The following is a 14,203-nucleotide window of genomic DNA, read 5'->3' as shown; positions in this document are numbered from 1 at the left end:
ATAGTGGCTATCTTGGTTACCTCTGTACCCCAGCATGAACCCCATGCCTCGCATACAGTAGGTGCTCAGTAAGTGAATACATGAATGGATGGTAGACTTTTAAGAATAACTACTGGAGAGTGTACTTCCCTTGAGGCCACACAGCTAAAACCTGCTGCAGGGACGGAAGCAAAATAGAACTTCCTTCCTCAGAGCACTAGGCCTAACTCTTCCAAACTCTGGACCCAGAGAGCCCAAGGGGTCTGTTTCATTCTACGTGGGGTTACCTGTGTCAGTATCTGGACCGGGCTTGAGGGCTTGTCGGAGGAGGCAGGGCAGGAACCCTCCTTCACTAGGGCCACAGACAGTGCATGGTGGAGACTGGAGTCTGGAGCCGAACAGCCCGAGTTCTTCGACTGGGGCCAGCTGAGTAGAAGCCCCCAGACTTTTCAGTGTATAATGGGGGTGGTAACAGAACCTATCTGGCAAGGTTGTGATGGGGAGTAATGAATTATCATTTGCAACTAAAATGTATCTATGAATATATATATGTGGTTAAACTTATCTTAATGCTTCTGGGACTTCTCTCATGGTGCAGTGGCTAAGACTCCGTGCTTCCAGTGGCGGGGGCTCGGGTTCAGTCCTTGATTAGGGAACTAGATCCCACACGTTATAACTAAAAGATCTTTCACAGTGCAATTAACACACCTGGTGTAGGAAAATTAAAAAAACATATATATATTACATATGTGTATATATTATACGTGTATATGTATTATATATGTGTATGTATTATATATGTTTGTATATATAACATATATATGTTATATATGTGTATACACACACACACACACACACACACACACACACACATTAAGTTGCTTCAGTCATGTCCAACTCTCTGCGACCCTATGGACTATAGCCTGCCAGGCTCCTCTGTCCGTGGGATTCTCCAGGCAAGAATACTAGAGTGCGTTGCCATGCCCTCCACCAGAAGATCTTCCCAGCCCAGGGATCAAACCCACGTCTCTGATGTATCTGGCACTGGCACGTGGTTCTTTACCACTAGTGCCAATTGGGACGCCTGTATATATATATGTATAAAGAAATACTTCTGGATGCAACCTGTTCGCAGAGGGCAGTGTCCAGCCTGGACCCTGTGTTCAGGGGCGCCTCAGAGGAGGGTTGGGTATGTTTGGGCTTGGAAGGTGTGCAGCACCTCTCGTTGCTCCTCAGGCTCACAGTAGGAGCAACCTGTGAGAGGACGTGCGGAGCAGTGAGCAGGTGAGCAGCCCGCTGGACGCTAACTGTGCTGCTCCTCCCTGGCCCCCGAGGTCCGTTTCAGCGACCTCTGATGTCACTCCGGGCTCCCTCCTTGCTTGCCTCTAAAAGTCCAGGAGGCCCCTCTGAAGGAAAGGGGCAAGATGCCGCTCTCTTTCTGCTGATTCACAAACAGTGGCCCTAACCCTAACCCTGACCGTGACCCTAACCCTAACCCTAACCCTAATCCTGACCCTAACCTTCTGACTCCTCAAGGCAACTTGAATGGTTGCATCTGCCAATCCCTGACATGCCTTCCCTGCCCTAAAATTGGAAGACCCCTCTATTTGAAATGTCACAAGTCCCAGGAAATGGCAGGAACCTCTGCTAACTGGGTGCCCCCAGGAAGGTCCACAGGGGCTTTCTGCTGCTCACAGGGTGTGGGCAGCACCACCATCCATGCCCACCAGATGACACTCCCCACCTGGGTCTCTGATGACAGTCTCCTCTGGATGCAACTTCCCAAATCAAGTCACCGAACCTGTTTAAACACAGACGTGCATGATACAACAAAACCAGAATCTTAAAAGGGTGTAGCCACACACAGAGGTGAGTCAAACTGTGTCAGGCGGTTCTTAACTGGCCCGCAGGAGGCAAGTGCCCAGCCAGCGCGTGGGGAGGGCGTGGCCTCCGCTCCAGCCCCAGATGGAAGGGCATGGCCAGGCAGAAACAAGATCTGGGACCACAGGGTGCACCGACACCTAGCAGCATCTGCACTGATTGGAAAATCTCCTGTGGATGAGCAGGTCCATAACAGTGAAAAATAAGATCACTGACAAAAGAACGCAGGAAAGAATATGGCAGCTAAAAATACACATAGAGATACCTAACACATATAAGAATATTCTATTCACCAATAACCCAAGACTACAAATTAAAACAGTGGGGTAGTGTTTCACTTATCTAATTTTAAAAGAATAAGAAAATACCCAGTACTGGAGGGTATACCAGAGGGAGGGAGGGGATAGACATGAAGCAGGGTGTACACATTTATAGAAGAGACTTTCTGGAAGAAAATCCAGCAATATGTATACAAAGTCTTAAAAATTTGCATACGTTTCACTTAGTAATTTCATTTCTAAGAATCTGTCCTAAAGAAATAATAAAAGTCCTGCAATGAAGTAAGAGAATCAATATCTTTATAAACTTGGCGTGCTCAGTCGTGTCCGACTCTTTGTGACCCCATGGACTGTAGCCCACCAGACTCCCCTGTCCATGGGATTTTCCAAGCAATAGTACTGGAGTGGGCTGCCATTTCCTTCTCCAATCCCTGACATGCTTCATATACTTTATATGATATACATTCTATATGTACTGTTTATATAAATGTTTAAATGCAAAGTTGTTATTCACAACATTGTTTACTCTAAAAAAATGGAAAATAACCCAAATAGGATATTGGTTAGGTTAATTATGGTTCACATATAAGATGAAATACTATGTAGTCATTTCAAAAACATGTCTTCTGAAAATATTAATGACATAAGGAAACACAACACTTCACTGTTAAGTTGAAAGTGGAACGTTGAAGGCTACTGAGAAATACACCTATAAAATACGACCTGATTCTGTCAAACGAAGACATCTGCATGCACAGATGCACATAAAGGGCCAGAGGGACATTCGACCATGCTTAGAATGCGAGAATTACCTCCTTTGTGCCTGTTGTGGTTTCCACATCTTCCACAATGATAGCGTATTTGTTTAAAATCCAGAAAAGCCTCCATCAGTACGGCTTCCCTGATAGCTTGGTTGGTTAAAGAATCCTCCTGCAATGCAGGAGACTCCGGTACAATCCCTGGGTTGGGAAGATATGCTGAAAAAGGGATAGCCTACCCACTCCAGTATTCTTGGGCTTCCCTTGTGGCTCAGCTGGTAAAGAATCTGCCTGCAACGCAGGAGATCTGGGTTTGATCCCTGGGTTGGGAAGATCCCCTGGAGAAGGGAAAGGCTATCCGCTCTAGTATTCTGGTCTGGAGAATATGGGGTCTCAGAGTCAGACTGAGTGACTTTCACTTTTCAGTATCTAAACCAAACAGCCAAAACTGGATTAAAACCTTTAGTGGTGTTATTCTCCCCCCACACAATGGACACCAGAGGCCACAGGTGAGTCACATAGCCCTGGGCCCCCATCACCAGTACCAAGGCCACAAAACGAGGGAAACGTGGGGAAGGGACGTGGGATGGAGAATGCTCTGCCTGCAAAGACGTCAGGAGGCTTGGCAGGAGGAATGTCAGGATACCGCTGATTCTTGGAGAAAACACTTCAGGTGCGGGAAGCCACATAACCAGGGCCCCAGAGGCCAAAGAGAAGACAGAAGAGACCTGCCTGCTAAGGAAGCTGGGACGCCATGGACCTCACTTAAGGCAGGGGTCTCCAGGCGGGGGTGGGGGTGGGCGCAGTGTAGAGCGCACTGCGGAGATGAGGAAGCTGTGTTCCTTTAGACTTTCCAGGCACATGCAGATGCTGGTGGGGCTGATGAGACAGTCACATAGTGAAAGCTACTACAGAGCTCAAAATGGCCCTGTGTGGCCTTCTGTCTTCCCCTCACACAGCCAGTCAACTCCAACTACTTGGCCCCTGTAGACTCCTCTCCAGCACTGGACTTCCTGCTATCCCTCTGAAGGGCCAAGACAGCTCCCCTTGGCCTGAGACATTCTCCCCAGACATCTGCATAGCCCCTTCCCACTGTAGGTCTTCTGGGAAGAGAGGAAAAAGTCAGATTGAATGTGAAATGGCAGCCCCGTTACCAGAACTGGGGAGTCAGAAGTGCATGCAGCTGGCTGGGAGAGGAACAGACAAATCACAGGTATTTGACAGAAATGCTGGGTAGAGTTAGGGGCTATCTGATGGGGGAGAGCCATCAGATCTAGACAGTTTCTCTGTCTCAAGTTTTTGGGAATTGACCAGCTGTGGCAGAGGGCTAACACCAACAATTCTGAGAGGATCAGAGGCAATTTTCAGACCTGATATCCTGAAATGCCACAGAGTCTTGATCTGCAAGGCTTAGCTCTTACAACTGTGGGTGCCCTGCAGTTTACAGGTGCTTTCCTGTTCATTGCCTCATTTGATCCTGTCGGGCTACCAGAATAGGTTCAATGACCATTGTACAGATGAAATAACTAAGGCTCAGAAAAGTTAAATGACTTGTCTGAAAGCTCACAAGGTTGGGTGGTAGAACTGGCTGGATTTTGGCACGATTTTTCTTCACATGCAAACCCAGGTGTTATGGTGAACCATTTAGATTGGATAAAAACATCACTGTCATAATGGTTTGCCTCCCATATTTTGACAAGAGCAGCTGGAATAAGGCTCCCTGCAGAGATGGACTCCGTGGGTGGGTGAGAGAGTGGTACAGAAGGGGGAGCCATGTGGCCCCACTGGACAGACAGTAAGACAAACCACCTTATCCAAAAGGGCCTGGGGCGGTGGTGTTGTGTGTATAACCAGCCAGCCCAGCAGGGCCCAGCCTGGTGTGGCCCTCCAGGACTGCTCCCAAATTCAAAAAAAACTTTGCCTCTCTGCCACTCACCCCTGGTGGAGCAGTCACTGCATCTGAACTTGAACCCAGGCTCGGGCCATGGGGCAGCCCTCCTTCTTCACTGGGGGTCAAGGAGGAGGGGCAGCCTGAGGTAACCCACTGGGCCACCAGAACACCTATGGCCCCCAGTTCTCTGGGAGAGGCAAAGGCAGACTCTTACTCTTCAGGCCTCAGGGGTCCACCGTGTCCAGAGTGCACGACTGCAGGATAAAGGCTGGTGAAGGCATTTCCTCCAGGGCTAGCCCTCCGGAGTTGCATCTGGTCAGGCAGCTGTCTGCCATCATGGCTGCAGAGCCCAGGGCATTCGGCCAGTGAGATTCATGAACAGCCTGGGGTATTCATCACTTAGAACCAAACAGCCACCTTGCAGGGGTGAAAGGCTGCCAGGAGGTCCCCTCGCGATGGAAGTGGTCCTCGTGGAGACTGCCTCAGGAACGCACGCATGACAAACTGTGACCTGAAAACACCGCAAGGCCCTGGATGTGACACTGTGATACAAGACGGTACCTGTGGGGAAGCCTCTGTGTTCTTTCTCACAACTGCCTGTTAATCTATGATGATCTCAAAATAAATAGTTAAAGTGAAACACCATGGGTGCTCAGTGGCTATTGTCAGGGGACAATGAGTTCTAAGAAGCCACATTCCCACTGAGTTGAAGAAACGTCAGTTATTTGGTGCTCCCACTCAGGCTTGTTGGTTCCTTCCCCCCACACAACTCACAGAGGTCACTTTTGATTTGGGGGTGTGGGGAGTTCTGGGGCTAAAAAGAGATGAGTGCTGGGCCAGGGTCACAGAATTAGCATTGGAGGTAATTAGATATGAGGGTTCATAAATAGACTGCCCAACAAGATGTGATGAAATCCCACAACTCATTCTGTGGGACTCCTGCAGAGAACCCCCATCCTCGGAGGAAGCCTTGCAAATCCTATGTCAAAGGACCCCACCTTGATTGGTACGGGCAGCCCAGACAGGGGCCATCGGGTTAGTCTTCCCAGAGAGCGAACCAGGACACACACGCCGGCGACCAAGTGTGCACAGATTTGGAGGTCAGAGCCCACCCTCGGGTCTGACCCCTCTGCCACCACTCAGGTTCTCCTCCTTGCCTGACCGAGCCGAGCGGGGGGGGCGCAGAGAAGGGGCGAAAGCCGATCCCAGGCAGCAGTAAGCCCGAGGCCCCCTCCTTCAGGACCCTGAACAACTGCTGCTCTTCATCTGCGGCAAGGTCCACCCCTGAGACCCTCGCAGACAAAAGCTTCTGCCGCGAAGGTGCCGCCCCCGCAACGGGCAGAAGCGCCAGATCCTATCAGCCAATTATCCAAAGCGCACAGCCACCCGCAAGTTCGGGCACGCTCGGGCCCGGGCGCGGGCAGCGGGAGGGGCCGCTGGTCCGGCGCGCCCGGGGAATCTGGGCCTGGGGCGCGTCGGGAGGCTGAGGGGCTGGTATGCAGGGCCGTGCTGGGGACTGGGGGTCCGGTCCGGGGATCGAGGACCCGCTGCGTGTCTCCCCCTCGCCGGTTCCGAGGCTTCTCCGCTGCGAAGGAGGCGGCGCAGCCAGGGCCCTTCCCCGACCCGGGCCCCCAAGGCCCCTCCAGGGCCCCGAATCCGATCAGCCCCCGGGTCGCCCCGGAAACATCGCCCCTCCACCGCGCGGTGCGCCGGATTGCCGCCGGCTTGTGGAACAAAAGAGCCACTCTCGCAAAGGGTCCGGCGGCCGCGCGGCCCTCCGAGCGCCGGGGCTCGAGCCGAACCTTACCGGGCTGCCGGGCTTTGTGCGCGCGCAGGGGCGGGAAGGACTGAGGGACCCCGGCGCATCTCACGGACGCGCGCCGCGCTCCGAAGTTGTGGTCGGCGCCGGCCCCTCTCGCGCCGCCCAGTCCCCTTCGGGGTGCCCATTCATTCGTGGGGCGTTGGGGGGGGGTGCACAGACTGCCGGCCCCCGGCTCACCTTGCTCTTGACTTCCACCGCGCTGCAGTCGTAGAAGCGCAGGGTCTGAGACTTGTGGAAACTCCGGTTCATGGTTCCGGCCCCGCTTAGCCTTGGCTTCGCCCTCGCTCTTCGCTATGGGGACTGCAGAAGGACCCTGGGTGCGCCACCCGCCGCCGTGGCCCCGGCCCCGGCCCCGGCCCCGGCCCCGGCCCCGGCCCCTGCCCGCGCTCGCTCGGCCGCGGGGCAGCTCGAGTGCAGCGGCCCGAGCAGGGCTGGCCGCGCGCCTTGGGCACTCCAGGGGCCGCGCGCGGGAGGAGCGGGGTACGGCGGCGCGCGCCGCCCCAAGGACCCGCCCCCCGATACCCTAGAACCCACGTCCCGCCCCGAGCCCGGAGGATCCGCCACCAATCCCTGCCCAGCGCCCAGAATACCCGCCGCCAGTCCCCGCCCCGGGCCCAGAGCACCCGTCCCCCGAGGACCCGCCCGGAGCCCCGAGGACCCGCCCCACGAGCCCCAAGGGCCCACGTCCCGCTCGGCGCCCTGTAGACCCGCCGCTAATCCGGTTCCCTAAGGACTGGCCCGGCGCTGAGAAAACCCGGCTCACATCCCGGGGACTGGCCCCACGAGCCTCAAGGCCCAGCCTCGCGCCCTGAGGACCCTCCCTCCGAGCCTGGAGGACACGCCCCCCGTCCCGAGGACTCACCCGACGCCCCACCCAGGGCTCGTCGGCCAGCCCCCGGCCAGTCCCCGCCCCGAGCCCCGCCCACGGGCCCGCCCCCGAGGACGCCGCTCCGGGGTGGGTGTTCACTCCCGTCCGCAAAATCAAGAGCCGGGGAGAGAAGCCCGGTTGACTCGCCCGGGACGTCCACACTTTTCCTCCCTTGCTCGCTTCCGCCAAGATTTTGTTAGCCTCCTCCCGTCGTCCAGGAAAGGGGTCTGTTTTGGCTGATTTTTAACGTTGTCTTGGGTGATACTGGACTCACGGAAGCCTGACCCCCTTGGGTCCATCTGTCCGTTAGAGCTGCCAGGTGGTAGATGGTTTGGGCAGAGGTTCTGCACGGAGGCAACATTCTAAGGCGTAGTCTAGCACAGGCCAAAGGTAAAGGGTTCGGAAGGGTCAGAAGCACCTATAGGCCTGTCTGATGAGAAGGAAGACTTCTGCCAGGGCTGGCAGAAGCGAGAAACGGAAGACATCGTCAGGTGTGAGCAATGTCGTGGGTGCTTCCTGTCTAGAGCGCTCTTGGAAGCGGGGCTGCGGAAACCGAAATCCTCACTCTTGAGGAATCTCTGATGAAGCCAAGAACACAGGACCAGTAGGTGCTTCAAGAGTCCTGTGAAGCGTGCTACACAAATTTACAACCCAATTCAGTAGATTATATATCACTTTTTCTTAGTTGAATTCATAGGAGAAAAAGGAAGAAGAAATACAAACGTGCTAATTATACATACAGAGGGGTGTATTAGTAAAATTTATGGTTTTAAATGTAATCAAAAACAGAATTAGAACAAAAATATAGCCTCTCCAAATTTTCAGAACATTCTATGTATATATAGAGTGCGAAACTAATGCAAACATATTGTGAGATACTTATAAAATTCTTTAGATAGGGACTTACCTGGTGGCCCAGTGGTTAAGAATTTACCTTCCAGTGCAGGGGACAGGGTTTCTATCCTTGGCCAGGCAGCCAAGGTCCCACATGCTGCTGAGCAGCTAAAGGTGCATGTGCAGCAGAAGGAGCTGCAGACGGCAGTGCAGAGCCCCTGCAGCCAGAAAGCAGTTCCACAGACAGAAAACACAACGTGAAATAAATAGGAACTGAGAGTATATATAATCTGCATGCCTGTAAACGTGAATGAGATAAAACACACCTATTTTAGGACTTTCAGATTTGTTCATTAAGTAATATCCAGTCAAAAATGGTAAAGGAGATACAACTACAACAAAGTGACATAGAAAGGATGAAATTTAAAATAACAGTGAAAGAGAGAAAATGGGGTTCTTAATTTAAGATTATGTGGCTTTAGGGACAAAGACATTACCCTATTTAATGGAAATGAGATACCGCAGATGAGAGGACTTAAAAAAAAAATCAGATGGACAAAAATTTTTTTTTAAGGATAATGTTATTCCTTACTCCTGTTAAGTTTTCTCAGTTGTGATGAACTCTTCACAAGACTTTGGAATCTCTTACATGATATTTAAGTAAAAGGCTCTATTTTTTGGAACACGTGCATACAATGAACCTTTATAATGAAAATGGTGGTATGCCGACATGAAGATCTAATATATGTGAATACTGCATTGATCAGCATTCACAAAATAAAATGACAGGAACTAGAATGTGAAATTAACTACTGTACCTTTGTTAAAATGCACTGTGCTGTGCTAAGTTGCTTCAGTTATGTCCAACTCTTTGCAGTCCTATGGACTGTAGCCTGCCAGGCTTCTCTGTCCGTGAGATTCTCCAGGCAAGAATACTGAAGTGGGTTGCCATGTGCTCCTCCAGAGGATCTTCCCACTCCAGGGATCTAACTGCGTCTCCATTGTCTCCTGCATTGTAGGCAGATTCTTTACCCACTGGGGCTTCCCTGGTAGCTCAGATAGTAAAGCGTCTGCCTGCAATGCAGGGGACCCGGGTTCGAACCCTGGGTCAGGAAGATCCCCTGGAGAAGGAAATGGGAACCCACTCCAGTACTCTTGCCTGGAAAATTCCACGGATGGAAGAGCCTGGTAGGCTACAGTCCATGGGGTTGCAAAGAGTTGGACACCACTGAGCAACTTCACTTTCTTTCTTTACCCACAGAGCCATCAGGCAAGCCCATAAACTCACTGTGAAATAAATCTGGAGAATTCAAACACAAAATAGAAAAAGTTAAAATCACTCATACTACTTAGCAATCAATTCTATTACCTTTTGGTATATTTTATCTTTATTTCTTTTTCTGCATATATATTGATATATCTTAAAAATTTTGATCTTTTTTTAACCTCATGTTATATAAAAAGTGTTTTCATTAAATGTTCTTAGAAAATATTGTTTTTAATATTTGAATACAGGTGTAATTTTAATCATTTCATTATTGGATATTTAGAATGTTTCCAATGTTTAGGTATTATATAATCGTCTGTTTCTTGAATTTACTTATTTCTGATTTCATTAGAATCAACTCCTAAAAATGAAAATACTAGGCCATAAAGCACACATATCTCTAACCTCTTCAATACAGATTGCAAAATTGTAGTACTTAAAATTTAATTTTTATTTCCTTTTAATAAATATGCTGTTGGATGCCAGGGACTATGATCAGAGAGGCAGTGATTTACAGTCCCTGCTCTTAAGAGAAACAGCAGGCTGGCCAGAACTTGAGTTCCAGAACAAGTGGAGTAAGCAGGCAGACAGAAGAAATGCTGAGAGATTTCCGCAGAGTCAAGAGGAGACTATTCCAGACAGCACACTGAGCCCCAGCGTTGTTCTGATAGCTAGAAAGGACTGGGATCAACCTGCCTTCTACACGAAGTCTCATACATTCCAGGTAGAACCAAAAAATGTCAAAGATACACACTGGGGAAGTAGCAGAGCAAACTGTGTACAGAAGTGCTGACTTTCTCTCAAAGGGAAGTTTCCTAAGCTGAATGCAGGTTTTCGGCCCCCAGGACAGTCCCGGGTTGCTGCTGCCGCTTGTCTCCCGGGGGTAGGAGCAGCTCCGGGCATGCTCACAGGGTGCTCCTGCCCAAACGTTCTGAGAAGGAGGGAAAGAGGCTGAGGGTAGATGAGCCGCTCTCTGGGTGGGGGAGAGAGGAGGCTGAGGCCACAGGACTTGGTGGAGCAGCGGTCACCTCTGCCACGCTGGTGGCCTATGGTCAGAGCCCCGCCGCGTGTCTGCTCAGTGCTGTCAGCGACCCCCGGCCTTCTGCAGCCTTTCCTGCCTGTCTCTCCTCTCCTCTCCTCTCCACTCTTCTCTCCTCTCCTCTCCTCTCCTCTCCTCTCCTCTCCTCTCCTCTCCTCTCCACTCTTCTCCTCTCCTCTCCTCTCCACTCTTCTCCTCTCCTCTCCTCTCCTCTCCTCTCCTCTCCTCTCCTCTCCTCTCCTCTCCTCTCCTCTCTTCTCCTCTCCTCTCCTCTCCTCTGTTGCAGGCTCTTGTCGGTTGGTGTGGTCAGCAGGAGGAAAGGCTGGGAACACTGGCTGGTTGTGTGTGGAGGCTGAGCATCCAGCTGAGACTTGAACAAGGTCCTTGAGGTCTTCAAGCCTGTGGGTGGGTTCAGTGTAGACAATCAACTTGCCTAGCAAAGTCTTCCAATGGGAAAATCTCTTCAAAGTCCAGAAGCTTGATTGAAAACCTCCCCGTGCATCCTGACCTGACTGGCCCGTGGGGTCATGGAGCCTTGGGAGGCCTCACTGGGAGGCTGTCTGCGGCTGGCAGACGCAAGGTACACGCTTGCCTCACAATCCCGACATAAGATGCGGTTCTGTTAATTATCACTGAGCTGGCTGCCTCAGTGAGGTGTCCAGAGCTGTGAGTGCAATTAAATAAGGCCCTCAGCAGAGGGCTGGGAACATGGGGAGGCCTTTTACTTCAGTCGTGCATCCTGCAGGCACCCACGAGGGGCCTGGGTCTAGGCAAGCTTGGACTGTCCTCTCAGCTGAGCCTCGGCCTTCTCTATTTGTGAGGTGGGCACCGCGGCTCTTCCCTCACCCACTTCGTGGCCGTATCCTGGCAGCAAAAGGACACCATGTGGCCCCACTCTGAAGTCTTTAAAGAGGTCTGTCAGTCAGAGTGGCTGCACCTTCCCTGAGCCACAGCTGGGTCTCGTGGAGAGGGTGTTGGGAGTGTGCACCGCCCAGCAGAGGTGTGTCTGCACAGAAGGCCCAGCTGCAGAGGTGCACACTCCCTATGTGTACACGGCTACAGACTAGTTACAGACAGAGACCAAGAAGGAAAACGGGCAGGTGTAAGGGTGCAGTCCTCCTCATGTCTATGGCTTCAAATAGTCCATCTGAAACTGGTACCCCGTCTCCCCAGTGTCGAGGGAAATGTGCCACAGACCCAGGGAATAGGTTTCCCCAAAGTCCTGGGTATGCCTCACAGTCATCAGCATCCAAGATGGAAGTAGCAGTAGACAAAGTCTTAACCTCCAGGGACTTCTCTGGTGGTCCTGTGGTCCTGTGCGGGGGCCCAGGTTTGATCCCTAGTCAGGGAACTAGATCCCACAGGCTGTAACCCAGAGATAGTATCCTGCAACTAAAGGTCCTGCATGCTGCATCTAAGAACCAGCACAGCCAAATAAATAAGTGGAAAAAAGAATATCTTAAAAACCCCAAAACTTCTAGGTATTTGAAGACCAAAGGTGTTTCATCAGAATGAAAGGGGATTTAATAATGAAAAGAGATACATTGTTTTTAAGACCCTGATAACAGAGAGGAGAAATGTCAACCTCACATGAGTTACTGAATCAGCAGTTAGGATTTTTGGATTCCAACTGCACTGGAGAAGAGACTCCAGTCCCACCCCCGACTCCAGAGTGCCTGGTGAGTCCTGCCTGTGGGTGCCCTGGGCTGACCAGAGCAGGGCGGCAAGTGTGGGGCTCCAGAGCAGAACCATGTGGCCCTCCCTGCCGGGACACTCAGTGCCCAGGACAGCCCTACACAGAGCAGTTCAGTCCAGAATGTCAGCAATGCCAAGGGGGAGAAGCCTAGGCATGTGGTAATGCCGGCCTGCAGAGAAGGAGGACAGCCCATCGCTCTCTCTGCCCACGAGTCAGGGAAGAGCCTCTCCTGTAGCTTGGTGAGGCTCAAGGACATTCTGTTGTCCAGTGTTTGTGAATGACCTGGTGGCCTGGCCTCAGGAGTTGGAAATCAAGGGCCTGTTTAACCCCCCAATTCCCTGCCCTCCCCTCTGCTGTGGAGCAGGGTCTGAAAAGTCAGGGGGTGCTGATGGGCTTGGTGCTAGCAGGCTTGGTCTTGGTCTCACTGGTAATACACAATGTGGAGTTTGGGGTAGAAAGAGACAGACTGGGCCAGTTAGAAGTGAGGTCGTGGCTGCTCTGTGGAGGACCCTTTAGTCACATGGCTCTGGGGTCAGCTGATAAACAGAGGTCTGACAAGGACACAGACTCACACCAAGTCTGCAGCCCAGGCCCTTCAGAGTGTGCCTCTTCAGATGGCTCTTCCAGCCAGACACCCCCACCTCGACCCTCAGTGTGTTGCCAGCTCCGCCCTGGACATCTAGGGGTAGTGTGGGATGTGATGTTCATCCCAGACCAAAGTCCAGGTCAGAGAGGTCAGCGCGAGGCGGAGAGGACATGGATCCATAGGTTAGTGGCAAGTATCTCTTGGGATGGAATCACAGGGAGTTTTGACTTCCTCTCCATTATTTTCTGCATTGTGAAAACATCTGCATGAGTATACATTTCTGTAATCAAGACCTTGTTAGAGTGGAAGCTTAGTGGGGCAGCTTTGCAAAAGGATCCTGCCCGATTCTTGACCCTCTGTGTGAAGCTGGGGCCTGGCCAGCAGTGCTGACCTTCTGAAACAACTTAAAACCAGTAGACAGGTCATGCTCCTTTCTGGGAACTTGAGTTCTATGATTCTCAGCTTCCTCAAATCACTGTGGACAGTGACTGCAGCCATGAAATCAGAAGATGATTGCTTCTTGGCAGGAAAGTGATGACAAACCTACACAGTGTGTTGAAAAATAGAGGCGTTACTCTGTCGCCAAAGGTTCATATAGTCAAGGTTACAGTCTTCCCAGTGGTCATGTATGGGTGTGAAAGCTGGACCGAAAAGTAGGCAGAACACCAAAGAATTGATGCCTTTGAACCGTGGTTCGAAGAAGGCTGGAGAAGATTCCTGAAAGTCCCCTGGAGAGCAAGGAGAGCAAACAAATCAATCTTAAGGGAGATCAGCACTGGATATTCACTGGAAGGACTGATGCTGAAGGTGAAGCTCCAGGATTTTGGTCCTCTGATGCGAACAGACGACTCACTAGAGAAGTCGCTGATGCTGGGAAAGATTAAGGGCAGGAGAAGAGGACGGCAAAGGATGACATGGCTGGACAGTATCACAGATGCAATGAACATGAACTTGGACAAATTCCGGGAGGTGGTGAGGGACAGGGAGGCCTGGCATGCTGCAGTCTATGGGGTCACAAAGAGTTGGACACGACTGAGCAACTGAACAACAACAACAACAACAACAACAGTGTTTCACAAATGTCAACAATTGCCCTTGGAAAAGGCTACTCTGGGCACAGACACGTGCTAGAGAGGGGTGATGCTGCTGTTGCCCATCACAGTTCAATCTCAAAAACTCAGAGCACAGCTCTTTGTTTTACATTTTTCTTCGCTTCTGTGGATGTTGGCTGGCACTTGGCCTTGGCCCACAGGGCATGTCATCTTCAGTGTATTGACTGCAGCGCCAGCACACTGCTGAGGACT

The 14,203-nt window shown here is 51.5% G+C and overlaps 1 protein-coding gene across 1 annotated transcript in view; it reads right to left on the bottom strand.

The window, feature by feature from the left end:
* Positions 1-7,105, bottom strand: part of PARD6G (par-6 family cell polarity regulator gamma) — a 76,533-nt gene extending 69,428 nt beyond the window's left edge. The window contains exon 1 of the mRNA XM_018039768.1: positions 6,787-7,105. Coding sequence (XP_017895257.1) covers positions 6,787-6,858 — 72 coding nt within the window. The 5' untranslated portion in view covers positions 6,859-7,105. The remainder of the gene's footprint in view (positions 1-6,786) is intronic.

This window comes from Capra hircus, chromosome 24 (assembly GCF_001704415.2).
Source record: "Capra hircus breed San Clemente chromosome 24, ASM170441v1, whole genome shotgun sequence".
NCBI classification, from domain to species: Eukaryota; Metazoa; Chordata; class Mammalia; order Artiodactyla; family Bovidae; genus Capra; species Capra hircus.
The sequence above is the reverse complement of the archived record's forward strand: the minus strand, read 5'-3'. Positions and strand labels throughout refer to the sequence as shown.